Source organism: Schistocerca gregaria, chromosome X, assembly GCF_023897955.1.
Source record: "Schistocerca gregaria isolate iqSchGreg1 chromosome X, iqSchGreg1.2, whole genome shotgun sequence".
Classification (NCBI taxonomy): Eukaryota; Metazoa; Arthropoda; class Insecta; order Orthoptera; family Acrididae; genus Schistocerca; species Schistocerca gregaria.
The window spans coordinates 480765406-480792669 of NC_064931.1; the positions used below are offsets into that span (position 1 = coordinate 480765406).

General features: G+C 40.0%; 1 protein-coding gene across 1 annotated transcript in view; it reads right to left on the reverse strand.

Moving 5' to 3' along the window:
- Positions 1 to 23230, reverse strand: part of LOC126298915 (protein trachealess) — a 1138333-nt gene extending 1115103 nt beyond the window's left edge. Inside the window, exon 1 of the mRNA XM_049990456.1 lies at positions 22992 to 23230. Within this exon, the coding sequence (XP_049846413.1) occupies positions 22992 to 23143 (152 nt within the window). The 5' untranslated portion in view covers positions 23144 to 23230. The remainder of the gene's footprint in view (positions 1 to 22991) is intronic.
- Positions 23231 to 27264: the final 4034 nt, after the last annotated feature.

Here is a 27264-nt window from a genome sequence, read left to right on the forward strand (position 1 = left end):
TAGCCCTCTTCACACCACAGCACACACTGTGAGCGCCACTGTCTCATTTACATACGCAGCTCGGCTACCTGATGTCATAGCAACACAGGCATTTGTATCGGTGTGAACGCTGTTTCTTGTTTCGGCTACCTACAGGAATCGTAGCTCACCGACACCGTGAAAACGCTAACAAGAGTACTTCGGCAGCTCGTTTCCTTGTCGGGACGAACTTTCAGCACCTAACAGCCCACATTCGTAATAGTTCTAAAGCACGGCAGGTACAGCTATGTTTAAGATTATGCAGTAACCATTAGCAGAGAACTTCATTTATCGAATTCGTTCTGGAAGGCAAATGTGTAGACCTTTTCTGTAAACTGAAATCGGAAGTCTAACTATTTTCGCGAAACAACGCTACGGAAAAGGCTTATGCGACTCGCCGTAATCTTTGTGACGTGAATACTATCGCTACCATCAAGTTTTGAAAAAGATTTGTTCGTTACTGTAGAAGGCGGAAAACAAGTTCACTGTCACACAAGTGTAAAAAGAACGAATTCCATTCCACTAGTTAACAAGACAGTTTGAATTTCGAATTCACTTTTATTGAAGTAAATTCCAGGATAGCGTCAAGCAAATAGGAAGATTTCGTACATTAAGTAATTTTAAAAATGCATATTACTGCATAAAACCGTGTTCTGAGTACAGAATATTCTGATTCTCATTGCTTTACATTAAAGAAATTTACGCTTCCATTGTATAGCAACTAAATCAGGTTAAAATCAAAACACGTTTCGTTGAGGGTACGAGGAGGTACAGAAATTTTTGTTCAGATCGTGTCCAACAAGGAAACATCCTCGTAAGTATACCTATTTCTTGAAACTCAGTCTGCTTTATGGAAAAATAATTTTTATTTGTAGTGCTCTCATCGCGATGAGCCAGATGTAGATTTATATTTCATATTTCAATGGTTACAGTTTTTTTATGCTTTAAATTTATCGTTTGACTGATGAAAATTGGAATAAGATGTAGCTTATCCTGTGTACCGAAATTGAAATTTTCTGCTATGTTCAGATATGAAAATTTCGTAGACGTGTATTTTGAGACGTTTCCTGTCTGTAATTTGTAGCGTTGATCAGTGAAGCAAACTCTCTTCTGTGTATGTTTTGAAATACGAACTCATACATGAAATGATTATATTTGAAAAATGGTACCGATTTCAATGGGAATGTAAAATGTAATTTCTTTTTCTTAAGACGGGTCCAGTTTCTAACATGCTACAAGTAATTTCTGGAAAAATCCATGAGTAAAACTGCAGAAACTCAAGATGGATGCACAGATGATGCACCAATAATATAGGAAAAATCCAAAGTCAAACAACATAAAATAAACACTGTGACATAGTTATCCTAATTGTCTCATAGACAAGAAGAGACTACAGAATAATGATTAGAACGGCAAGTCCTGGTGGATGGTGCGCTCTCTGCAACTGATACGTGAAAAGAAGGGAAGTGACTTAACGCATTCATTGACAATATTTACGTATCCAAATTACCTTCACTACAGGATTCAAATTAGGCTACCTTTTCCAGATTGCTATGTGTGTTTGAATTTATTTTCCTAGTCCTAATGAAAAACGGTATGGGTTCTGTTTATTATGTACAGCAACAAGTAAAATGAGTTTCGTTAACTATAATACAGTGTAACGATCGTAGGCAAGTTATTTAGAGGAATGTTTTAGATCGATAACGGACTCGCTGTGAAATGTACTGCTGTTAAAATTTTTACTAAAGAATATGAGATTGGCATCATATTTCTTTAAATAAGAAACCTTCATAGCGCCTCAACTTTTTTGTTCGGTATAGTTCCGGTTACAATTTCAGTTCCCTTGTCAGAGTAGATAAAGAAAGTACTATTCAGCAAACTTTGGCATACCGACTAACATTCATTTACTGTATTACAAGCACATGTAGCCATCTTAACATGCGTTTCGAGGTGAAAGTCACATAACATGAATTTAAATAAATAACCAAAATGTTACGTTATGTTTTCATCTCTTCCGATTACCGATATTTTTCACTGAATGACGGTTACAACTGCACGGTACAGAGGTCAGCCATCTATGAATTGGCACATACTCACCGTCATCCTCCCAATTACGATGGAAATGCTGCGAAACCGGACTTGCAGCAACAGCGCAAATACACAAGTGAAGCATCGGTATGCATGTTATTTCGTGAAAATCGTCTTCCATGTTCCCGTCCTATAAAGCTGCAGTTCACCGTCTCTGAGTTGCAAAGAAGTGTTGCCATTTTATTTTCTTTTTTTTTTTTCAGAAACTGAGTATGTGAACGTATCCATGTGTGAAGCAGTAATCTTATATCGCAGTCGTTCTTTTGGACTTCTTAGCGCAGGAGGATTGGCAGCCCATCAACCCTCGAGAGACTTAATCGACGGGAGGTCCAGGTTCGACTTCGATCCGAAGCCGATTCCGCGTGATAATTACTATGTAAGCAGTGAGCCCGGCGGCCGAAGTCATTAATCTCTGATCTGCGAGGTTGATTGCCAGCCCGTATCTGCGCTTCGCGAGGCATCCGCAATATACCACGAGATTGTTACCCGTCCAGAACGGAGCGTGCCAGATGGGGGCACTGCGCGCTTCATTACGTCAATTATTTCATCTATGGAGATTAGCTGGACGTTATCAGCCGATCTGGCAGCCCGCACAGCCGCCGGCGTCGACGGGAAGAGCGCAACACGAGGGCAAGCAATTAATAAAGGCGCTTTGCGTTCAGAAACGAAATGAAGAAAATATTTTAAGCTGTGATTAAAGGTCAGTTTCAATGACGCACTTCACTATAGATTGCTCGGTTGGACCATCCCCTAAAACTTTTGTGGTTGCTAGATATTCAGTGTAGGCTACGTTTTTCGAGCGCTATACTTCCATTCGGACATACATTAAGGACACTTACAGCATTTATCTATTGTAAAAGTTAATTTCTAAACAAACATCTTAATGATTTGGATATACTTACTATTTAAGCTGCGATGTTCAGGGTATGGAACACAGCTTGTGGAAGCAGGTCAAAATCATGCTCAACATTAACGATAGAAAGTAACACACATAGTAATTCGTAGCGGATCTCTTCATTGATAATTGACGTGTCATATTTTCAACACATGAGCATTGCACTATATTTTTGTTAGCTCATGCTTTTATAGTCACAAAATGTTAAAAATTATTTTCTTCATAGTCTGTTGTGTTTTTTTTCGTTAGCTATTTATATTATATTCTTGACTCATCTTCGAAGATTATTGTAACGCTCAAATCAGGCGAAGTAAAATAAATGGCGATATTAAAAGTAAAATGTTCAAGAACTGATCATTGTGTATCAGCCAGTAATCCATTTGTATCACTGTCACACCCTAATGCCGCTAACAAGAAGTGGTATCGGCCATCACAATATGACGATCCCTAACGCCAGAAATTTAAAAAATGAATCCCGAAACTTCATGCATAGAGTGATGTTTTGTTGGACATAGGCATATCTTAACACTATTACGTGTGAAAGAAGAAACTAATAATACACTAAAACAGTCTGGTCTTAGTAAGTATTGAGACATACGGCTACTTATATAAAAAAGTGTGAACGTTTCGGGGGAAACATGTATTTTATAGAAGGCGCTGTACAGTTGTTCTAATCCATATAAGGCGTTGTACACTCCTCGACATTAAGTTGCTCCCACTCAGTCTCACGTACGTGCAACGTTTGTATTATACACAGATAGTAAAGACATAATCCTACCCTCAAATACTGTGGGAATGGTTTCCAATGAGAAATAGCGTAGCCTACTAAAAAGTTGTGACATATAGTGCTTGCAATGGGATGTGAATGATTCAATACGTTTTACTCTGCAGCTTTGGGGGACTGAACATAACCAGTTGCCTAAAAGTTCAGAAGAGGCTGTACAGTTTCTGTACGTTAGTTACATACGAGACCTGCATTGTATAAGAAGGTAAAACAACATTTTTATATGGTATACATCCCCCAGCAAATAGTAGGATCTTTTCAGTAATATGCATTTATTAGCTAGTTAACACTCTATAACAATTCTCCGCCTCAGGTGGTAAGCAAAGAGTGCTTTTTTTTATAACGTAAACTTCTCTTGACGGTTGTCAGTCTAATACGATAAATAATTTTCGCAATAGATAGTCAGTATACACAACTGAACAGTACACTGCATTGACTCCTTAAGTTGACCTGGCTTTTCATTCAGAGTATAACAACTCTTGTTCCTGTTTGCTAGTGAATACGTGTTCGCCTGTCTATCTGATACGGCGACTGTATACAAGAGAAACAGCATTGTCACGCTGATGTCGACAGAGTTCCAGCATGTCCAGATCGTCGGCTGAATACCGAAAGCACTTTCTATCGCGAGGGGGACAACACTGTGTAAACAATAACTTTCGATTACAGCACGGCAGTTAGATGTATTTTACTATTTACCCGACACAAGAAGCAGTAAAATCATACTTCTAACATACCGGAAGCAACTCTGCAACTCTTAAAAGAACTTAAAAGAGTGAACTTGGCATTTCTTACGTTGAACGATCTCTTCAAAAGTTCGGTAGAACACGGATTGTGCATGGTGTTCGCTTTGACACTAGATTTACTGTTTGGAATAACACTATTAACACAGTAAAGTTTTAAAGTCATTCATTCATTTTGTAACACATTTTGAAGCCTACAGTTAATGGATTGTCACGAAAGTTGGTAGGGCTGCCCTACTCTACAATCTGCTGCATATTAAAGGATTCATTAAAGACGTAGGGAGTGTGAAATTTTGCTTAGATTCAACAAAATTAAATACTTTAATTGTTCTCCAAATATCAGCCTTCATGTTATTAAAATATTCCAACATCTCAACTATCAAACTTTGACTGTGAAACCAGATGCAAATCCCTTTAAGGAGCTACAAACATGAACGGTCAATATATCATCAGCAGAACACTGTGAGATCAATTTCAGATCCCTTTAATGAACACGAACAATCAGCAATTATATCATCCGCAGAACAGTGTTGACTTCTTCCAAAAGTTTAGAATCATATCATCGACTCGCCTTTAAGATGGCTGTGTGTTTCACAGCCGAAGTACTACTGTTCTGGATGCACGATCTGAAGATGATGGATTTTTTTTTTTACTGTTTTATTCCATATAGTTAATACATTACTGTCCGCTCGCAAAAATACTATTTTCTGTGAGTGGTTTAGCACGCATGCAAAAACAGTAGAATGGGTTTGTTCTATCACTGCTCGACGTGAGTGGTCTAGCACACATGGAAATACATTAGAATGGATTTTGTTCTATCATTGCTCGACATTCAGTATGTCAAGCAACTGTTTGGCAACCGGCATATTTTTCTGTGTGTAATCATATGTTATCCACGTAGGTGTAATTCGGACTGTAGCTTTAAACAATTATTCCAATAATAGCCTCTTATACAAAAATCTCAACAGGAAATAAAAATGAACTAAAGCAACAATTGCACCTTCACGTATGCCTTTCTAGCACCATCATCGAAAGTGTATAAAATAACTAAGAACCGTATTAACAGATGTGGTTAAGTTATTTGGCTTTCAATAAGCAGGAAGATAAACAAAAAGCTTCTCCGTAAATTATTAAACTATCCAAAAACGTGATTAAAGTATAATTTCATTCTCTATTGTCTTAAACAGAACCAAATAGTTTGGAAAAAATCTGATAACAAGTCAAAACGCACAGAAAGTGTCATTAATTCGATGCTTATTTTTAAAATGAAAATATAAAAGAAGTATTTTGGCTTGTACATGCGCACGCAATAAAGAAAGGGGAATTTTTAGTAGGTAGGAATTCTCTTGAGAACGAATTTCTGTGTTTATTAATAGTAGAGTGAAGTAAATGTTGCAACTGTGTACCCTTCATTCCCCGCAGACAGTGACATGCTAGACGTTGTTAGAAGTAGACTATAGGTTCTACAAAAAACAAACATGCTTCCCGAAAATAAAACATATATAAAGAATATGAAGATTTGAAATCATCAAAATAACAAACAATGAATGACTTTTTTAAAATAAACCTATTCTATAATTTAAAAATCACTTTATTTAATCACGCTCCCAAAATCATAAAGCATATACGCAGGTATGTACTCAGTCGGAGCTGAATAAGTTTTTCGTTGTGATGCGTGACAGTAAGTAACACCTTCTAAAATAGCAAAAAATTTCGATCAACACTTGAGCAGCTTTTACTACAACTGGTGTACTGTGAAGAACGTTAGAACATCACTGTTGTGAGTAACATGTCTCCGCTTCAGGTATCTCAAATTTTCTTTTCCTGGGCACTGTGTCCACAAAGTTATTGATTAGCCAATGCTACTCCTGAAAATATTCTAGACAGCTATTTTCATATTTTGCGGAGTGCCTCGATTATTTCACTGCATTATCACATTTGTTACTAGTCAAGAAAAAGAGTGCCTGAATTACTTAGTTGGGTGAAATTAATAGCTAGTTACAACGAACCTCAAAGGGTTCACTCACAGAACTATCATATATCGTTAAGGTCAATCTGTCGTTTTCACTTACGAACTTCGCACTCCACACTTCATTAACACTGACACATTTTTAAGCTCGACAATTCCCAGCCTCACGGATGTCAGCCCACTACCAGAGGCTCCTACAAAAACTTTAATGTTAAGCTTGCAGACACAAATAAGATTATTCATGTTTCATTTAGTGACAGTGCATGTGATGTAAACAGGTGATTATACATGGAGAGTTAGCGTGAGGGAACAAAAATGAGAAAATAGTTCGGCGGTGTACTTGTTTAAACAGTCATTCTGACGTTAGTCATTATCGATTTAGGCAGATCACATGAAACGAAAGTTGCCATAGACGTACACGGACGTGAATCCCGCTTTTCCAAATGCGCGCCTGTTCTCTGAACCACTGTCCCCTCTTGAGCGGTCATTGGAAGCAAAGTCTAACACACTGTATGGCAAATTACATGCGGCATCCACCGTTCAGTGCACCAGATCCAGTAGTCGTTTCATGTGTCTTTCGTGGCAGAGAATGCCAAGTCGTCGTCGCGGTGTTGTGGGTGGCTAATCCGGAAAATATGGTTACAAGAATTTTTTGAAGTACAAAAAATGAATTTATCTTAATAAAATTCACATACATTGTAGTATAGGTCTTGCACTATTTTTCCACACATCACCATTCACTTCAATACACTTTTTTCATCCGTGGGACGAGTTTTTTTTATTCCTGTGTCATAGACATCTTCCGTCATCTTTTTCAGCCAGTTCTTCACTTCGATATTTACCTCGTCGTCGTCGGAAAAGTGTTTTCCACGAAGATGTTTCTTCAGTTAGTGAACAGATGATAGTCACTAGGTGCGAGATCGGGCGAGTGAGAGGTGTGGCTGGAAACATCCCAACCAAACGAAGTCAACAACTCGTGTGCTGCACGAGCGACGTGAGGACGCGCGTTGTAATGAAGGAAACAGACTCCCGTTGTCAGAATCCCTCGACGATGGATTGCATGGCCCTCCAAGGTTTCATCATAGTTTCACAATATCTTGCAGCCTTTATTGTTTCACCTCTTTCCAAAAAGTCAACGAGACAACCCTCATTTCTGTCCCAAAACACTGACACTATGATTTTCCTCGCTGTTTGCTGAGTTTTCAATTTTTTGGCTGAAGTAGAATGAGTGTGGCGCCACTGAATTGATTGCCGTTTACTCTCTGGGGTTGGTGATAAGCCCAAGTTTCATCTCCTGTCAGTATAGAGTTAAGAAAAGTCTCGCCTTCAGTCTCAAAACCGTCAAGAAATTCGCGAGCGGCACTGACTCTGTTCGTTTTGTGTGCTTGGGCACCCATAGCGCACACAACATGCGATAATCTTGTCGATCAGTTACGATTTCATGAACAACGGTTCGTGAAATGCATGGACTTAGTGCATGCAGGTCGTCAATTGTCGAACGGCGATCAGAGAAAAAATGTTGTTCAATTTTCTGCACCACGTCATCAGTCACAACAGACGGCTTTCCACTTCTGTTTTCATCGTCAGTTTCCGTCCTTCCAAAATTGAAGTTCCGTACCCATTTCGTCACATGCTGCCTTGTAATAACGTCCTCTCCATAAACTGAAACAATTTCGCGTCGAATCGCAGCTTCGTTCATCCCCTTAGCATTTAGGTAGCGAATTACAGCGCGCACTTCACATTTGGCGGGAGCCAGAATGAGAACACTCATTTATAACAGTCACCACAACATTAATCGACGAGCTCCTGATTGTTGGAAATGCTCGTTCCTTCCGCTGGTTTCCCGCTACACGGAATTGTTACCAACTTCCACCACGGACATTCCATGCTGAAACCAAACGTCTTGCCGGCCGCGGTGGTCTCGCGGTTCTAGGCGCGCAGTCCGGAACCGTGCGACTGCTACGGTCGCAGGTTCGAATCCTGCCTCGGGCATGGACGTGTGTGATGTCCTTAGGTTAGTTAGTTTTAAGTAGTTCTAAGTTCTAGGGGACTGATGACCACAGCAGTTGAGTCCCATAGTGCTCAGAGCCATTTGAACCACTTGAACTACACGTCTTGTAACAGTAGTTTCCGGTAACCCTCGTATTTTGTCAAAAGAGCGTTAGCTACACCGATGGCCCGACGATTGTTCTCACTTCAGCCTACATCAACGAATGACACCAAGAGAACTGGAAGGGTTTGAACTGTATCAATTCCGGGCGCACAAGCCTTGGTGTAACTGAATGCGTGTTTAGGGGGCTGAACATATAGTAAACGAACATCGACATAAAAGCTCCCAACAAACACTAAATATGCCACTCTTTTTTTAAACTGAGAACGGAATTTCTCGCGATGATGACCTTTTGTAAACTAGCCACGAACTAATTTTAAAGAGCGATATTTTGCAGAGATATCGTAGTCACTTTAACAGCACCTTTTGACAAACAGAAATAAAACTACAAAATAAATCTTAAGCGCAATTATTATTGGTTTCTCCGTCTTAAGCTTACTGCAGTTAATGCCAGTCAAAGAAATACCGGCACTTAGTTCGAATACGCAGATCAAAAGTGTTTGAAATCGTCTTGCACGCTCTCCGGCTATGATCTCCAGCCCGTGCCTAGTTAGATACCATGCAACCTACAAAGTTGCTTTCCACTAGAACACTACCTACATATATCTGCATCCAACAAAATTCATACATTTCACTGAAGAGTCACGCTACTAAGCGAGGTATGCAGTTGTCAGCAAAACATGAAGATGCTAAATCTGTGCTGCTGTTCATTTCTTTTCTTTTCTTTTTTTTTTTTTTTTTTTTTTTTTTTTTTTTGTTTAGATTGGACTTGGTAGAGATACGAGAGCACAGTGCAGGATCGTTTCAGTTCCCCTTCATTCATGTAGGATGAAGCATGTGCTGGTACACATGACGCCTCGTCCGGCAAACCTAGTGTAGGCATCCTTTACAGATAAACATTCATCTGAACCCTTCTTCTCCCCCGTTTCTCAGCAGCGTGAAGGACACCTTCTTCCTGAATCATAGCACAGATAACGTAGTGATTTGATTCCATCGATCTAGTAGTGCATAGAAAGGGTAAAAAACAACTGAAGAGCAACACCAGGAATGAAAGGCAAATATACCACTGTTTCTAGAGCCAACGCAAAAAAACGTGATCACATGTAGTCACAGGGCACTCTTAAGTTTGATATTACTGACGTGTTTCGCCCAACAATCGTATAAGGACGTACTATTTAGACCAAGTACTTTGCAGCTACAGATCGAAGGGTTAGCTGCTATTGTCAGAGTTTGAAGGTATTTCGATATGAGTTTTCAGATGAAATGTGGTTCGCACATGAGCAAGTGCGAGACACTAAAGAAGATAAAATCTTAATAGTAATATTAACAACACATAACCTTCGCCATATGCACATCGAAGACACGGTTGTACATAAACCGAAATTCTTATTTTTATCTCCACTGTTAGGGCCTATAGGCATAGAATTCTTGGAAATATTACGACGTAAGCTTATTGCCAACATTAGTAAGATACACCGTCTACAAGTGAAGAACGTAATGTGTACCGCGGTGATGTATAGCGCCCCTATCAGCTACATAGTCTTTCACTGTAGGGTGTTTCTGTGCTATAGAACACTGTTTTAACACCAGATCCGAAACAAAATTTGTTCCAGCAGATGTCAACTCCTTCGATGTTAAAATAAAGTAAAAAAAATTTGGTTTTTTCGTATAATGTGCTTTATTGAAGCGAAATGGCGCCCCGCCACATTTGTGTAACGTAAACTAGATAGTGTAATCGTGAGATGCTACAGCCGCGATAATAAAAGCACTATGCACTAGTCATCAGAAGATTATTGCTGTGATTTTTGTGAACTTTTTCCTATAAGACCATGGCTACCTTCATGACATTTATGGGAAATAATAAACCTATCATTGTAAACCCAGTATGTTATCAATTTCTGCACACTGGCTCAAGAGGGAAATACAACATTTTCACTGGATGACTGTAAGCCAATATTAACAAGAACTTCGTTATAATTTTCAGGAGAAAAGCAGGGACTTAGAAGATTTAGTCCACCAATATTAAAAATACCGTTTCCAGACAGTAATTCAATATTTCTATTAACCATTAAATACAGATCGCCTGGTGATACTAACTTCTCGTGGATACGCGCTACAGTCTCTTCCGATAACAGAAGCATGTAAATAAACACAAGCACGCATGCCTATGGTCTCACATATGGCGCGACACATTAATGCTTCTTTGGAGTGCAAGACCTCTACCCCAACGAAGAATAGCCTAACAAGAATCTAATATGACATACGTAAAGTCTAAACAAACATCTGGTATATTTATAACGGCAAATACATTTCCAACGAAGATAAATGACGCCGCTACCAAACAGTTGAGACATCATGATAAACCACGAATGTCAATGTTATCGAGAAAAGATAACGACAAATATAGTGGCAAATATTCGGACGCAAGATCCAAGACGGTATTTGGATGCGTTAAAGTTCAAAAGAATGACTGTGTGTAAAAGCACGACTGAGACGTCTGAAATTACATAGAGTACGAACGGACGACTCACGATTAGCTACGATAATTTTCAGTGTCGTAAATGGGACTCAAAAACCAAATTCCTACGACTAAACAATACCCAAAAGAGTATCAAGGATGTCGCTGTTGACCTCCTGGCAACTGCAGAAAGCACATAGAGTCTCAGAAGACCTTTCCAAGTAAATTCACCTCCAAACTAACCAAAAGAAGTCTGAAATTAAAAAATACATGGACACTTAAAGAGTGACAGACTCATTGTAACAGGATGAAGTTTTGGAAAGAAGAAGAAGACTAAACATAAGTAGTGATTGTACGTACTCTTTGAAAGGCTAAACGAAATAATGAGAAATAACTGCAAATCTAACATTATTTTTTCGCTATCTTCGTGTTCATAACTGCTTGTATTTTTTGTGTGCAATGCATTTCATTTTTATTGAGTCGTCAGATATAAACATGCTGCATAAAAGGACCACTTCGTGTTTCTTCTCTGACAACTGAATATAAGCTGAAATAAAGGAGGCGGACATATGGTATATCTGTTAAGAAGTTACATAGGGGCAAAACTCGAAAAACCAGGAAAGCTTCTAGTAGGATGCCAGACAACCTTCCTACCGCATTTTATTTTGCATTTAGTTATTAGAATACAATGTGTGTACAACTTTTAACTGACGACGAGTTAAATGACACAAATAAATACAATACCCCATGAGTATTCAGCGATATGATACCTCACAAATCATACGTGTATGGGAAAAAAACATCATACTTCAACCACCAAGAGCTAGTGTTAGATAAATCCTTATTTACTTATAGTTTCGATCTTCAGGCATCAAAATAATTTACAGTAACCCACATGGCAACAATGCTTTGGCGTCAAATATAATAAACTCTGCATCTCTGCCATCAATAATAAAGTACATTAAGAAGTCAATAATAAAATCTAGAAACACAGTTAATCTTCGCCTGCTGTTATCATAATTTTCCATCTTCTCATTATGAATGAAAAAACCCACAACACTGGTGTGTCAGGTACAAAGATGTATGTGTATGTGGCTGTGATATTTTTGTAGGATTATGGATTTTAAAATAGGGCAATTACAGGATATCTCAGTTGGTTTCCAAAGATGACAACCGTTGATGTTTGGTTTAAGATAATAACGACAGTGATTATTGTAGTAAAAACTGAGATGTAAAAGCATTTAGGATAGGGACAATAGGTGACACATTATATAATTAACTACATGACAAATTACAACTGTTGAGAGAGGAAAAATAAATTCAACAATATACAGTAAAATTTGGTGACATGTTCCAAGGAGGTGACTGAACAAGGTAATCCATTTTTAAAGGTCCAATAACACGAGCAGGAACCACGTAACAAGTGGGACTAAACAGGTAAATAGTAAATATTGTGGACTGTTTCACCAGTGTCGCGTGTTTTCTCATTCGTTCAAATTCAAATAGCTTTGAGCACAATGGGACTTAACTTCTGAAGTCATCAGTCCCCTAGAACTTAGAACTACTTAAACCTAACTAACCTAAGGACATCACACACATCCATGGTCGAGGCAGGATTCGAACCTGCGACTGTAGCGGTCGCGCGGTTCCAGACTTTCTCATTCTTAATATATAAAATATCCCACCAAGAACTGACGGAACAGTCGATTAATACAATTCTACCTTTCAGCTTGGAAGCACTCCATGTACTATGTAGAACTTTATCATATCGGTAGACGAAGATTAGCTGTGTTTGTGAATTTTAATACTGATTGGTTAACGTACTTAATTTTGACGGCAGCGATGCAGAATAGCTTTTATTTAATTTGATGTCGTATCATTGTTGCCATGGACTCTGCTGTAAATAGTTTTGATACCTGAAGATAGTGTGAAGTAAGTAAAACATATTGTAAATAAAGAACTACTTAACAGCTGCTCCTGGTGGTTGAACTGTGTATTCATCATATTTTATGTATACGCTGTCTAGATAAATTAGTCAATATGTAATTGCCAAATACATGATAGTTTACGTGTAATGTATGTCGTTTCCTGTGAGATGCCTTAGCATTTTTGTGGAGCATCCTAGGCACTGACTCAGTGTACTCAGCGTCAAGTGTAGCCTCCACCGGTAGACAACAAAGAAATTTACAAAAACGAAGAACATAAATAAAATCAATACTTGTGACGGTTTTGTTACTTATAACTTGTCAGGTAACACGGCTGGCTACGCTGACCAAATACGGTCGAAGCAAATAAAAATGGAAGGATGTTGATCTGTATTTGTTTTGAGCAGTTGGAAAATCACATAACACGCGAAGCTGCTACAGGCAGGCGCAGAGGTTCTTTGCTGCGAACAGTGAAAAAGACGACTCAGCTGTGAAATGTAAAGCTGTCAGCTCCCACGCGTCCCGCCGCCGGCATGTGTAACAGCCGAACCCGCCTACCACCGCCGTGGCCCAAATTGATATTATTACACCAAATAGTCGTATATTTCCCGCCGTACAAGTTGCTAAGAGCTGCGTACGTCTTGTTTATTGGGATAAGCCCGGAGCTGCTGAGTAATGCGCACAACTGAATTGAATTAACATAAATAGAAGCCATAATCATAAGCACACTGTAGCCGGAGAGAAATTTTGTATTCGTGTTAACTCCACACTGGCGCGAGTACCGACGGAAGGCATCGAAGGGAGCTGTTGAGCGGACAGGTTTTATTGTCGGGTTTAGCGGGATATGGCTACAAGAACATCAGTAAACGTTAGGTACACCAAACAGCTATAATTACTAGTAGAGATGCGAAATTTTACTACCTCTCTCCAGTTTTTTCGACGGCATTTTATCGATAAATACGTTGTCTACTGTAGTGCAGCAGCACTGACATAAATAAAGGGGTTTATCCTAAAGGAAATTACATCGTTCTTTGCAGTTCCTAAGTTCTTTGATGAAATGCTTAGTTCTACCGCAATCACACGCTAAACGCGACAGATTTATGTTGCGCAAAACGTTGCATTTTCAGTTCACGTGTGAGAAGTAGATTTAAAGTTGGAGTACCAGTGAGTCTGAAACTGTCTAGAAACAATCACTATTTTCAGTCAGTTACATATTTATTTACCAACTAAATCAGTACACACTGAACGAGTTCATAATCATCACTTTCCTTCTTTATATACAATAAGTAAGTTATGTCGGTATCTAATCGCTTTATTTTAGACACGATGTGTCTCTAATTACAATCTAAATAACTTAAATAGATGTCTATATTAGCCAAAATTGTTACATAGGTACATAAGTACACATGTACAATTAACGTTCCTACTAATGCGAACTGTGTTAATGTAGTCACCTGTCGAAGAAAGGTATGGCCGGCAAAGAATAAACGCATTCGGAAATTGAAAGTAAATGAAATAAACGTAAAACGGCAAAAGCAACAGGGAACGAAAGAGAGTACAGGACCCCCCCCCCCCCCCACCAACACCACACACACACACACACACACACACACACACACACACACACACACACACACACACACGAAAATTTTATGAAAAGAATATGGTCAATCAGGTTCCTTGACTTAGCGCAGACGCACACTTCAGATAACAATACAACAAGGCTCATTAATCAGCACAACACAAGCAGCTCAATGCGGGACGTGTTTGAAAAAGATTTCATACCCAGTACTACAGCAGATTTCAATGTAAATAAATTATGCAATCGGAAGGAAACCGAAGCAGGAAACGCGATGCGGGAGGCTGATGTGTGTGTCCTCTGGGAAAAGATACGGGCAATTTTTTTTGCTGTGTTTGTGCTACCAGACCACCCAGTCGAGTTGACAACGAATGTTCTCCCTGGCTCCCCGCGTTCATTCAGCAAGAACTACACAGGTAACACGTGTTCCATGTAAACGGATAAATTTTATTCGGTGGACCATCTTAAGAAAATGTACTCTCTTTTCGATACATCCCTTTAATTTTTGTCAGTAGTAATGCGGCATCAGAAGGCTTTCCCTTAATTTAGAAGTTTACCGTGAAAATATTAGAAATACGCAATAACTTAAGGGCATTTTTAGGTAATTACAAACAGAAAACTTCTGTTTGGATAAGCTGCATCATCTCTAACTTACTCCTGTCATCACAGTTGGAAACAATTGTCAATAATTCGGCTGTGCAAGATGAAGAACTTTTAATATTTTTAGAAAAATCTGTTTATGAGGACAAGCAAGTCTCTCTTTTCAAATTGCCAATTAGTTTATCTGAGAGGAAGCAGTCATTTTCAGTAACTGACGCACTTCAAAATATATTGTCGATGTAAACTGTCCAGTCTTTTGCAATGAAAAGTTCGTATTGCACTGCGAGAGCTGAAGCAGTTCTTCCTGTGAATGTCATTATTTGTCCCCAAAAATGTCGACGTCAGGGAGAGTTTCCCTTCGTCAAAGAGTAAATCAAATGCCCTCATCTTCTCCCAGCGACGCTTACCATTTCCCCACCATGACGCCTCATTTTTTTTTATCATCATGATTTGTGTTTTATCATCTTCCTTTTTCATTCCCTGTCCTAATCCTCTCTCATGTCTGTTCGTTCTAGAGCTCACAGCTCCAACCTAGCTGCGTGTAACTTGTCTTTATTGTAATTGCGTAGGCTTCCGCGGCCAGCGTCAGTCGACGTAAAATTTTTCTGAGAAAACTTTTATGTCGATTGTCTTTATTGCTCTCCTTTTCATTAACGAACATAAATTGTGTTTCATTTTCTTTTGTAGCTACTCCTGTTCCCACTATTTACGTCATAGTACATTTAATTGTTGGATACTATATTAGATCTAATTCATAAAATTGTCGTAATGGGTATACTGTAACGCAAAATGCCTCGTTAAATGTAAGAGAGGGCCTGATAGTCCTACAGTGTGGTAACTGCTTTTTCTTCTTTTCGTCAGGAATGGTGTATAATGATGGCTAAGAAGTATAAGATGACGGTTTCGGAAGACAAGCTCACCTACGATGAGAATTAGAAATTATGTATCTGAAAGTGTGTTAGTCTCGATGAGCTAGGTAACGCGGTCTTGAGCGACCATGACGGTTTATCAGCGTATGCTGTTTGCCCACAAACATAAGAAAGGGAGCAGTTTTTTCAAACACACTTGTACTACCCAGCGACATAATTTTTGCGTTATACTGCTGATGTCCCGAAGGTAGGAAACATTTTTTTCTCAACGATGCTCGCTTCGAAGCATAATACAGCAGCAATTATTCATCTGTCAGCAGGAGAGAAAACGCAGAAGACATTATGAAGGGTACTTGGTGATCCGTTACACAAAGATGGACGTATTTCAGTTGCTGCGAGATGATAATTAAGGTTTTCTTGCGCTTCGACGTGGCGCAAGGGGGGGATTCAGTTTCATATCATAACAGCCAAATTATTCCAACTCTCGACCGGCCGAGAAAAAGGAGGAGTGTCCTTGGGGTCAGACTACAATGGCAGCGGGATTGTGCCATCTGTCACCGTGGGGCACATCCATCAAGCGCATCGGCAGCGAGCAAGAAACCAGAAACTGGTCCCGAGCCGTGGCCGTGCCATATTACTCCTACCTACGACCATCCGCTTGCCTTCTTCGGATCTCGCGTCAACGTCCACCTATCTCCCAGTCGCTTTGTATTATATTTGGGCCGCTAGCATCCAACAATACAGTAGATAATGTCTGCATTAGTTTCACTGCAAAGCTTCTTCCGAAAACGGGGCCGAAGATTTCATTCGGAACTCAAAAATGCTTCACAAAATGTCGTGACCTCTACTTTTGTTATGACCAGCTGCCACCCACACTTAATAATTTTGTGAACGATTCGCAGGCATCGTCACCCACAGCGGGCAAACTGAATGAATACTAAAATTACTGCAAGTAGATTCACGTAACATGGACGAAAAAATATAATTTTGGGGTTTTCCATGTTACAAACTGACTCGCTGATGTCTGCGACGGTAACTGGAAATCTCACAAAATCAACATAGCATTTTCTGCATCAAGCAAATTATTTATCACCAATTAACATTATCCCGGTACATTTCGAAAGGATGATACCATATTCAACTGTGTATCTACGTCTTTAACACAAAATTGAATATAACCAGGACACACGTTATGTTTTTCATTGTGACTGGGCTGTATAGTAAATTATTTATAATAGAAGAATTCCATATTAATGTACTGTGGCTCTTAATATTATTACCATTATTGCTGTTATTAATAATTGGGAAACATTGCGTGCAGAAACATTTAAAACGTAGGTCGTACGTAAAACCAGCAGCTAATCAATCCCATTTCCCAAACTACGCAACTTGAACTACGTTACATTGCATTTTTATCAGTGACAAAGAAAACATAATGTACAACTCAATAAATCGTAGTAGTCCTTAACATCAATTGTCAAAATAAATATTTATTGGTTGTATGAGCTTACATATTCCATTTCCTCTGGACAAGGACGACGCTATTTTGTCACATTATTTACGTGGTCCATTTATCAATATAATCGTAATTAAAAATATTAAAAACAGATTTTATGCCCCGGTATCATTCAATTCCACATTAGATATCTATGTAGGGTCTAGGTATCTGATGATTGGGTGTTATGAAAAGACTTTGTATCAAATTTTGCCGGGAATAAAAAAGGGAAAAGCGTAAAACGCGATTATTTGCTGATATAACGAAAACAAAACAAAAAATGAAACCACTTTCCAGCAGCAAAAAACTTCAATAATTGCAGACATACGTATGCGGACATAAATTGTAACTATACACACGTTCAACTGCACGAATATTTCTGGCATATAACTGCACAATTGCGCCTATTTTCTGATTAGACGAAAAACAACTTCTGTTTCCATGCAAACTCAAAGCCTGGACTGCAGACAAAATTCTTATCATAACACAGCAGGACACAAACTTTAAAAGGGAAATGAAATGCCTCTTTTTTAAGAAATCCTTTCAGAAAAATGTCTAAATCCCAAAAAATCCGAGAAATTATTATGCAGCTGTTTGAAGGCAGTCACTAATAAACATACTCCATGTTACTAGCAGATAAAGATTAAATCTTGGTAATAAGATCTTAAATTTTCATACTATTTCACTGTTCGCTCAAGAAGTCTTAATATTTTATATCTTCTTGTAGCGGGTGGAACAAAATTACAACATGCGTTCTACAGTACAAGTCTGTGACGGACTATTCAAACAAGACTGTCCAGATAGTCCGGTAATAAACATGGGAATTTACTGCTGTTTCTATATGTTTGTGAAACGCACTAGAGCACAAACAAAACTGATTACTGTATTATAAAACTTCAGATGTTTTAGATGTTGTCTATAGTATGATATTCTAACCATTATGATACTTTATTTTCATGCTTTAAATGATATCTCTGAGTTAAACTGACACAGAAAACTCTTATAATCCACAAATAGTATCAAGTAAAATGTGATTTAGAACTACTCTTTCACCCTTTGCCTGTCATATTTATTTTTAAGAGTGATCTGCTTAATATAAGAAAATCTGTATTTAGTGCTCTGTTTGAAAATAATAAGTAATTTTCTAATAGACTACATTAAAAATAGTTGCCAAGCACTTTAAGGCAAGAGAGGTTTAAAAAATATTTCCCATATTTTATTTGAGAACGGGAGGAATATAATTCCTTTTGACATCCTTGTCTTTATTAAAACACAACCTTATGAATTTATGCCAAGACAATTTGCTAAGTAATAAAAAGGAGAATTATTTTTAGTTTATATCATCTTCTAATACCACTAATTTATTGATAGAAAGACAAAGTTTGAAAGGATTAAAATATGACTCTCAGTAACAGAAAAGAAACTTTCAGCATATTTAGCATTATATGTAGTATTCCGTTCCCCATCAGTAATTTACGGTAATGCTACTTAGGCATTATTGTTATACTGAATATCAGTCTGCGAAGCAAAACACAAATACAAAAATGCGTCATATTACACTTTAAATAGGTGCTGAAATGGCAATCAGGCATATCAAATTTCGCGTTGCAATTCACAGCTCGAACATTCAGAAAAATATCTGTCAAATTTTTTACGTTTGTTCGATATGCAAACTAAATCCTAATATTACCAGGTTCCAGAAATTAAATCATACGTTTTTCTCTCTTGTATTTTAAACCGAGTTACTTATTTTTGTCGTAGTACTCTTTCCTTTACTTGAAATTAAATGACAGCCTCGCATGTAGCAGTAGCGTTTTAGAGGAATACGTATACAAAAATAATTGCTGGTGGAAGTTGCCAACCCTGGAAGCGAAACACAACAATGAGAAAATATCCGCTAAAACAGCCCCTGCTCGAGCTTCCACGCAGGTGGAGTGCTCCTCGTTGAGCATCCCCATCGCGGAGTCGCGTGCCGCTAATTACGCACGAAAGGGGGCGCTATGCCGCCCCTAATAGTTTTTGTAACTCTCGCACGGGCCATTCACAAACCAGGATAGTCACGCAAGGCTCCACAAGTGCTTGCTCGATCCATTGTCATTCACGAAATTATTAAGCTACCCTATTCCAAGACAGACAACACGTCTGCCTTCCTAACAAATTTTTCAGTTATCAAAAATTAGGCATGATGTCAACGGACACACTGAGTAAACAAAAGAACTTATCAACTCTTTCACAAAATGATTGAAATATGGCTTCTCCCTAAGTTGTATACGAACAATTGGTATGGAGCAAGTGTCTATGTAGACGATGTAACTTAATATTTAGGTACGTTTGTTGTGAAACCAGATTCTACCGTCAACTCTTCAAAAATGTCCGTGAAAATCGAGAAGGTTTTAAACAGTAGCCATTATCATTTTTAGACGATCTTCTATCAATACATAAAAAAAGGTACGTATCTGCGCAGCGGAATAAGCACAATTTATTTTCTGACGTACTCGCCTTGCTTCAGATTACCGTGCAACATTTTCAGTGACATTGTGTTACTGCTGCAATACATATGCGCTTGCTTTGCTGCATTTTAATATGCTCTTATATTTTCCAACCCAATGTGCTTTTGTCAAAATATATTTACACCTTTGCGACAAGTCCTTTTTTTCCCCTTTCCAGCCGGTGTGCAGTGCTGACAAGTGCATACCGCGCCAGAGAAGAAGACGCAGATCTCAGCTGCAGTGGAGGAAACGCACAGGGACTATAGGAGCAACGCGCTTAGATACTCAAGATGCTTCACAATTAATTGATAAGATGCAGACGTAGAAAAGCCACGGGCGATAACAAAAGCGCTTGTCCAATTGCACAGTGACAAGCCCTTGAAATACAGTTTACTATTACTCTCAACCGACGATTTGTAGGCTACGTAGCTTGCGAAAATGTTGTGCACTTATTTTAATAATATGTTTCTTTGTTACTTTTGATGTTTCTAGATTCTATTTGAGGAGATGGAAAGTGAGACTTTGCACTGATGATGGTACCGAGCGGTGCTTTTAACTTGTCACGTGTCCCCGCTGGGGCAATTGTCTGAAAAATCTGATCAAAATAAATGGAATAATTTGCTATATGTGGTTGTGTTGTGTACATTAATTACATCTGTTGCTGTATCCCCGGCCTGGATTTGAAAAGACACTCGTACTAAACAGTCTCTTGGGATGGTCGACGTTTATTATTTCACACGTGAAATGATATTTTTGGCATGTTTCTTCAACAAGTGCAATGGACGATGTGATTGGATATTAACAACAAAGTCCTCATACTGTCGCAGTAAGTACAAAATGCATTTTTGGATCCAAATCGCCATATAAACTATACTCATGGAGATGCATTAGGACATGTTTCGTCTTCTTGTCACAAAGACAGCACTCAGAATTACATTTTGAAATATTTATGTAACCTCCTGTGCACTATCTGGGTATGAATCCGAGAAGGTTCGAAAAACTAGTTTATGTAATAAATAACTGTTTCAAAAATGTGACTGTTGCCGTTTTCTGTGTTTATATTCAATAAACATTCACGATTCTTAAACATCCTAACGGATAAATTTAATCTAATGAGGTAGCTTTACAATGAAATTCCTATTCCCGATAGGCGCTTAGAACAATGCTTCAGGGATGACCTGTGTATCACGGATTCTTCAGCGAAAGTGCTTCATTTAAGGCAGAGTTTTATTTGTAGTTGGCCTCTGTTGTTCATAATAAAAAACGGAAACGTATTTTTTTAAAAAGAAAAGACACTTTCTCCACTGTTGACCCCTTGGAGAAAGTTTCCAAGTTACATGATGCGCGTTAAGAACTTTGGTGAAACGTGTAGTGAATCCCTTCTTCCTAGAATGCAACACATACATGTGTGGTGTAGGAGCGGCAGCATGTGGGCCTGGTACTGTGCGTGAAGAAGCGTAGGAGAGCGTGTGAGTGCGAGTAGTGAATGGCCAATTTGACAGCAGCGGCCTAGCAGCCGTCTGGATGCTGGCGCAGCCGACCGTGGCGCGTCTGATGGAACAACTCGCCGTGCGACAAAAGCCCACTGCCGCCTCTTTTTGTGCTCTTTTTTAATCGGCCTAGCATAACGGTATGCAGGCGGCCTTCCAAAATAGAAGTAAACGAGAGGCCCCTCATGGCACTAACGTTGTTTATGTCCGGCCGGCGTGCGAAGAAGAACGCGCGTCAGCCGCTGGCAGCTCCACTTGTGCGGCACGCAAATCGCGGGTCGCTTCACATCAAATAGCAAACCGGTCTCGTGGCCGGGCGACGCCCGTCCCGTGCGTGTTTACAAATTCTCTCGCGAGCGAAAGTGACAGCTCACTAATAGCCGGCTGAAGCTAGGAGCACGCGCGCATGTAGTTTCAAAATCCACCCACAAGTACACAGTATCTCGAAACAAACCAAACTCCTTGTGAAACGCCCTTTATTAGCCATAGAAATGCAGTATTATTCCTAACAAGAATTTGTGCAGCGAATGGGGTTGTCGTCAGAATATTTTCCGTCGGACTGATCATTCTTTCCGCTGTATATTTTCCGAAATCTTGCTCCCAGAGGTATAAAAAATTGTAAGAAAAGAGGTAAAAAGAAGAGAGCTTGTTGGTCGACGAGAATCCAGGCATCTTGTCAAGACCGGTTCTGGTCAAATTCTTCTTTTAACTTGATGTAGCGGGAAAGAGTTTAGCATGGAAATGAACAAGCGGCTTTTTAGGTTAATATCCTACGTAAGACCTTTTTTTACCGACTCCGACATTAGCTGTAGTCTCGTCCATCAGTCACCTGTTTTCCATGTGCAAATGAGATAAAAGAATGTCTGTCAAAAGAGAGGCATAACTGTGAGTCTCTCGCAGAAGAGGCTGGCCATTGCACTCAGCTCCGTTGACACCACCAGCCAATAAGTATGCGGCGGAGAAATTGTGAATTCCATATTTTTTGGGAAATAATCTAATTAAAGATGACAATCTTACCGTCGTTCCCTCCTACGAAAAATTGAGAAATTCAGTAAGGTGACGCCATCTTTCGCCAATCAGTACGTCAAAATAAATAAAAAGAAAGTTAGAACTGGTAAAATATTCCTAGTTGACACAGGTTTCGAAGGCCGGTAATAAATGTACGAGATGACGCTATGGGTGACGGACACATCAAAGGTCAGCATCCTATTGTGGGTACCATAACCTATTTCCTACAATAACAATGCGCGCAGACTTAAACAGTACGGTTTCTTGCCGTGACGTTTCTGCGAGGAGGAGGGGGTGCGTTGGCGCTGCGTCGTTTTGCCCGTGGTGTGTGACGAGAACACAGGTGACACACGTGGATCGACGACCGCGCTAAGCAAAGCTGTCGTCCCGCCGGCCTGCAGGGCGCGTCGACGGCTGGGTGAGGAGGGTCGGCGACTTACGACAGCGGAGAATACGAGTAGCTAGGGTGAGCACCTGTAGTACGGGAAGGGCTGCGACACGTGGAGGTCGATGGGCGCGGCGCCGGGCGGGCCGTATCCGTGGTGGTCCTGCATGACGGGCACGGCGGCGGCGTGGTGGCGGCCCAGCACCGCGGCCCACGGCGACGTGTAGCCGCTCTGCTCCATCACCGCAGCACCCTGCACGTACACACGCGCTCGGTCGCGCTCGCGGCACGCCGCACTGCCTGGTCTCCGCACGCCGCACGCTCGCGCACCGCACTGAGGCGCGCACACGTGCTGGCCCGCCGCCGTGGGCGGGAGCCACGCCCCCCCGGCCTAGGCGCGCGCCCGTTGGCCGCCGGCCGCCCCCCACCCCTCGCCCCGCCCCACCCGCCGCGGGGCCGCCCCGCGCGGGCGCACGCTGCCAGCCGTAAGCACACCCGCGCAAACAATCGCACTCGTAATTACCGACGGTTTTTTTGACTCGCCACTCGTTTCTTTTCGTATCGCGACTACCGCGAGATACTGTGACGAAGCGCCGCCCTATTCTTGCGGCTAATGGAAATGATCTCAGACGCGTAGCTAGAGTTACATTATCGCTGAGTGAATTCCGTTACCGGTACTTGTGTAATCCTTCACTCATTATATACGAACGTGCCGTTCGTCGTCATAGACGTAACTATAGATATCCCGTGTGACAGCCATACTGTCAAGTAGGATAACTTTGTCAAACAGGATAAGTTTGCCAGTTTTTGAAAACTGGCTGTAGCCTTTTTAACGACCTGCAAAGTCCCTTAATTAGCCAACAGAGGCACGATTGTTTGCGCTGCACGCGGAGTACAGTTAGCTCGTTTGCCACGTTGTACGTGTTTATTACATGTCTTTGTCGACATTTTAGATTCCGTCTTGGAGGACACCATTTACTGGCAATCTTCATATGTGTCTCGCCCTGCTCATTCACTCACATCTGAGGCAAATCTACTTGTTTTGCTTGAAACGTAGCATAATTTTCTTTCAAAATCAGTTATAGATAAAAATATTATGTTATATTTGATTTCATAATTTGACTTGAGAATGTTTCCCCCAGTTTGATGATAACTTAGTCTTCGAAGAAGCAGATGAAAGAAGAACCAACATAAGGACATATTAAACTATAATCATATGAGTAACTAAAAACATTCTAAAGCCAGGATCGAATCAATATTTTTTATTCAAAACAATCGATTGCGGCAGACCTTGTTGTAATCTTCAGGTCAGCAAAGTCTGACAAAACCGGTCGTATTAAATAAAGAAATATTTTTGTGATATTGGCTGTAGAAAATTTTTAGTAATCAAAACAGATCGCTCCTTCTGTCTTCTCAAAATGGGAAAATTCAATCGGATGAGTATTTCTTTATGTGGTAGAATGGAGAATAGATACGTATACAGAGAGAATGATGAAGGCTTTTGAAAATAAAGTGCTGCGGAAGATATCTGGACCAATTTGTGAGGGAGGAGAATGGCGAAGAAGAAAGAACAGGGAGCTCATGGAGATATACAGGGTGAACCATGACCCACCGACAAACTTTCAGAGGTTGTTCAGGGATACCTTCCGACTATTTTGGTACGAAGGAACCACGGTCTCCACCGGTTTGTTATGGAGTTATTGCATTCCGTTTGGTTTCTTGCCCCAACTAACTTCGTATCTATATTGCACTGAAAATAGTGCACAACAGTGCAAATGTCGACGGTAGCAGCTTTAAGTATTGTTTGCAAACAAATTGATTCCATACACTCACGGTACTTGTTGTCGACAATAATAAAAACATAACGCCCACGTTATTCTTCACCCTCTGTCGGGTTTGTTTTTCCAGCAGTGTTAGTTTCGGGTTAAGAGATATACAGAGCAGTATGGGTATGCTTACTGATGGAGGGTTGACAGATGTGCACTTCGTGTGTGGTTTCACTGGATGCAGTGGAATGGCGGCACAACGACGCCTATACTCAGCTGTGCCGGCAGTGACGGCAAACACGACACAGTCCTTTTGCACCTGTACACAGGCTATACGGGAAATCAAAAGTGTTGTACGTTTTTTTGATTGTGTATTGCAGTCTTTTTCAGTGTTTCGACGTCATTTTCACAGAAACGGAGGTAGCTGGGCTAATAAACTGAATAAATCATAATTACATTATTACTCTAACGAGCCGCCGAAGACTGTCGGTTCCTTGTGTCAAATTACTCAGGAGGTATCCCTGAAGAATCGTCGGTGAAGTTCCGGCTCACACTGTCTAGATGTCCAGCATAGGGGCAATGTCACGTTTATAGAGAGGAGGAAGGATCAAGATTTAGAGCAGTGTCAGAGAAAAGACCGAAAGGAGGTAGACCTTTAGACAGACCGAAAATAAGATCGAGAGAGCGGGTGGTCACGTACTTCAGATACTTGGAGCTAGGAAAGAAGATGCCAAGTATAGAACGCTGTGGAGAAGGCTACACGACAACCTCAAAAACCGACTGCGGTTTTTAGGCCAGGAGAGTAAGAGTAAATGGTGTCGCCCCAGGAAACTTGGTGGAAACTGAACAACTTTGACAACACAGAATTTTCTACACTTTTCCATGCTTTTTTCAGATCTTGCACTAGTTTTGTTTTATATGCTGTTAAAATGCAAAGACGGATCAATATCAAGATGGGTGACCGCATGTAATAAAATTATGAGAATGCTGGTCTGCAACTTGCTTTCCTGTAGTGGTTAGTAACGAGATGAGCAGTGGAGGAACAACCGAAAGAGATAATACTCCACTTAGAACTACTGAAAATAAAGAAAAGTGCCTCCATTCAAAGACACAACAGCGTCTGGCTGTGTTGAGTAATTCTGAGGAAGAAGAGAGGTTAAAACATGTCGTTGTCGGTTTTACGGAGATGAAGAGTTGGTATCTCTGAACAAATGATAGAGGGACACGTTTTTATTTCTCAAACATGTCTGACGAAGAGTTTTCAATGTTTAAGTCATTATGTGTGTAATTGATCATCCTTCCAATAAAATCTTGGAAAAATTATCCTGTTCCGATTAAAAATTCAGAAATTTCTTTGAAGTCTAAAGTGTGTGTATTTAAATTTGCCTAGTTTAATGTTTTGAATATTTACACGTGATACGCATCGTTCCAAAAGAGTTATCATATTAAAATAACCATTCCTCTCTTATTTTTTGGTAATTTCCACCTGTTTTAAGACAGCTGGGAAAGTTGCACGTTTTCATGTTAACTTCATTATCGCTGACTTTTTTAAATTATTTTTTACTGATAAATGATATTTTAGTTTATCAAATTCCTATAAGTTCTGAAACTAGAGCTCAAGAGTAAGGGTATATAATGGTTTTGAAGAATAGCATATATCAGTTTACACATAGTTCTTTAAATAAATGAAATATTTGGTGAAGTTATCCCTTTTGATGGTACAGTATGTTTCTTATAACTGTATTGTAGATCCATACAGGTGATTTTGAACGCTAGAACAAAATGTTGGACACAGTGCCTTCGAGGATATGGAACAAGTATGTTCTCCCGAGCTTGGTTTCCAAGCTAGAGGCCGTAGCATGTAGCACCTTACCCAGCACTGGTACAGTCTAGTAAACGAAAAACCGGCACGTGTCATTAGAGGTGGTGTTCCAATGACCCCCACGGATTTCGAAACACTACGCCCACAACTTAACGTGGACTTCCGCATTCGTTCTAATAGACCGGCCCGATCTCGGGTGGCATTACAGGCAGCATAACTGAGTTTTTCAGTGACGGGGATCTGAAACGCGACACCTTTCAGTGAACCTTGTTCAGGGGAGGTCGGAAATGTTAACGTTGAGCGACCGCCGAAACACGCAACTGGTCCGCAACATCAGCGGAGAGAGATACCTTCGTTGTCCAAAGGTAGCAACCAAGCAAAGATAAAAACCTACCAACCCCAAAATCTAACGATTCACGATTACAACTATAAATATCTGTTGACCGTTCCGACATAGATGAGTTTGTATGATACAGCCTTACAACATTCGTTAGGACATACTTTGTAGAGCTATGTGCACAGAAACTGGTATTTCTGTGATTTTCTGCTTATGTATGCAGACACCAAGATTTTTCTCCCATGTGAAAATTGCAACGTTATCCACAGTCCGTGAATAATTGAAATGAGTTTTCTCATTCAATATTAAATGTGGGGATACGCGCATCTGTCTCTAATTCCTAATATTTGTAATTGAGTGAGCCTTGCGCCCTTTCCCTTTGTGTGTGGGACTTCTACATCTTTTACATATTTGTGGTTCTGGTTTAAGCAATGTTC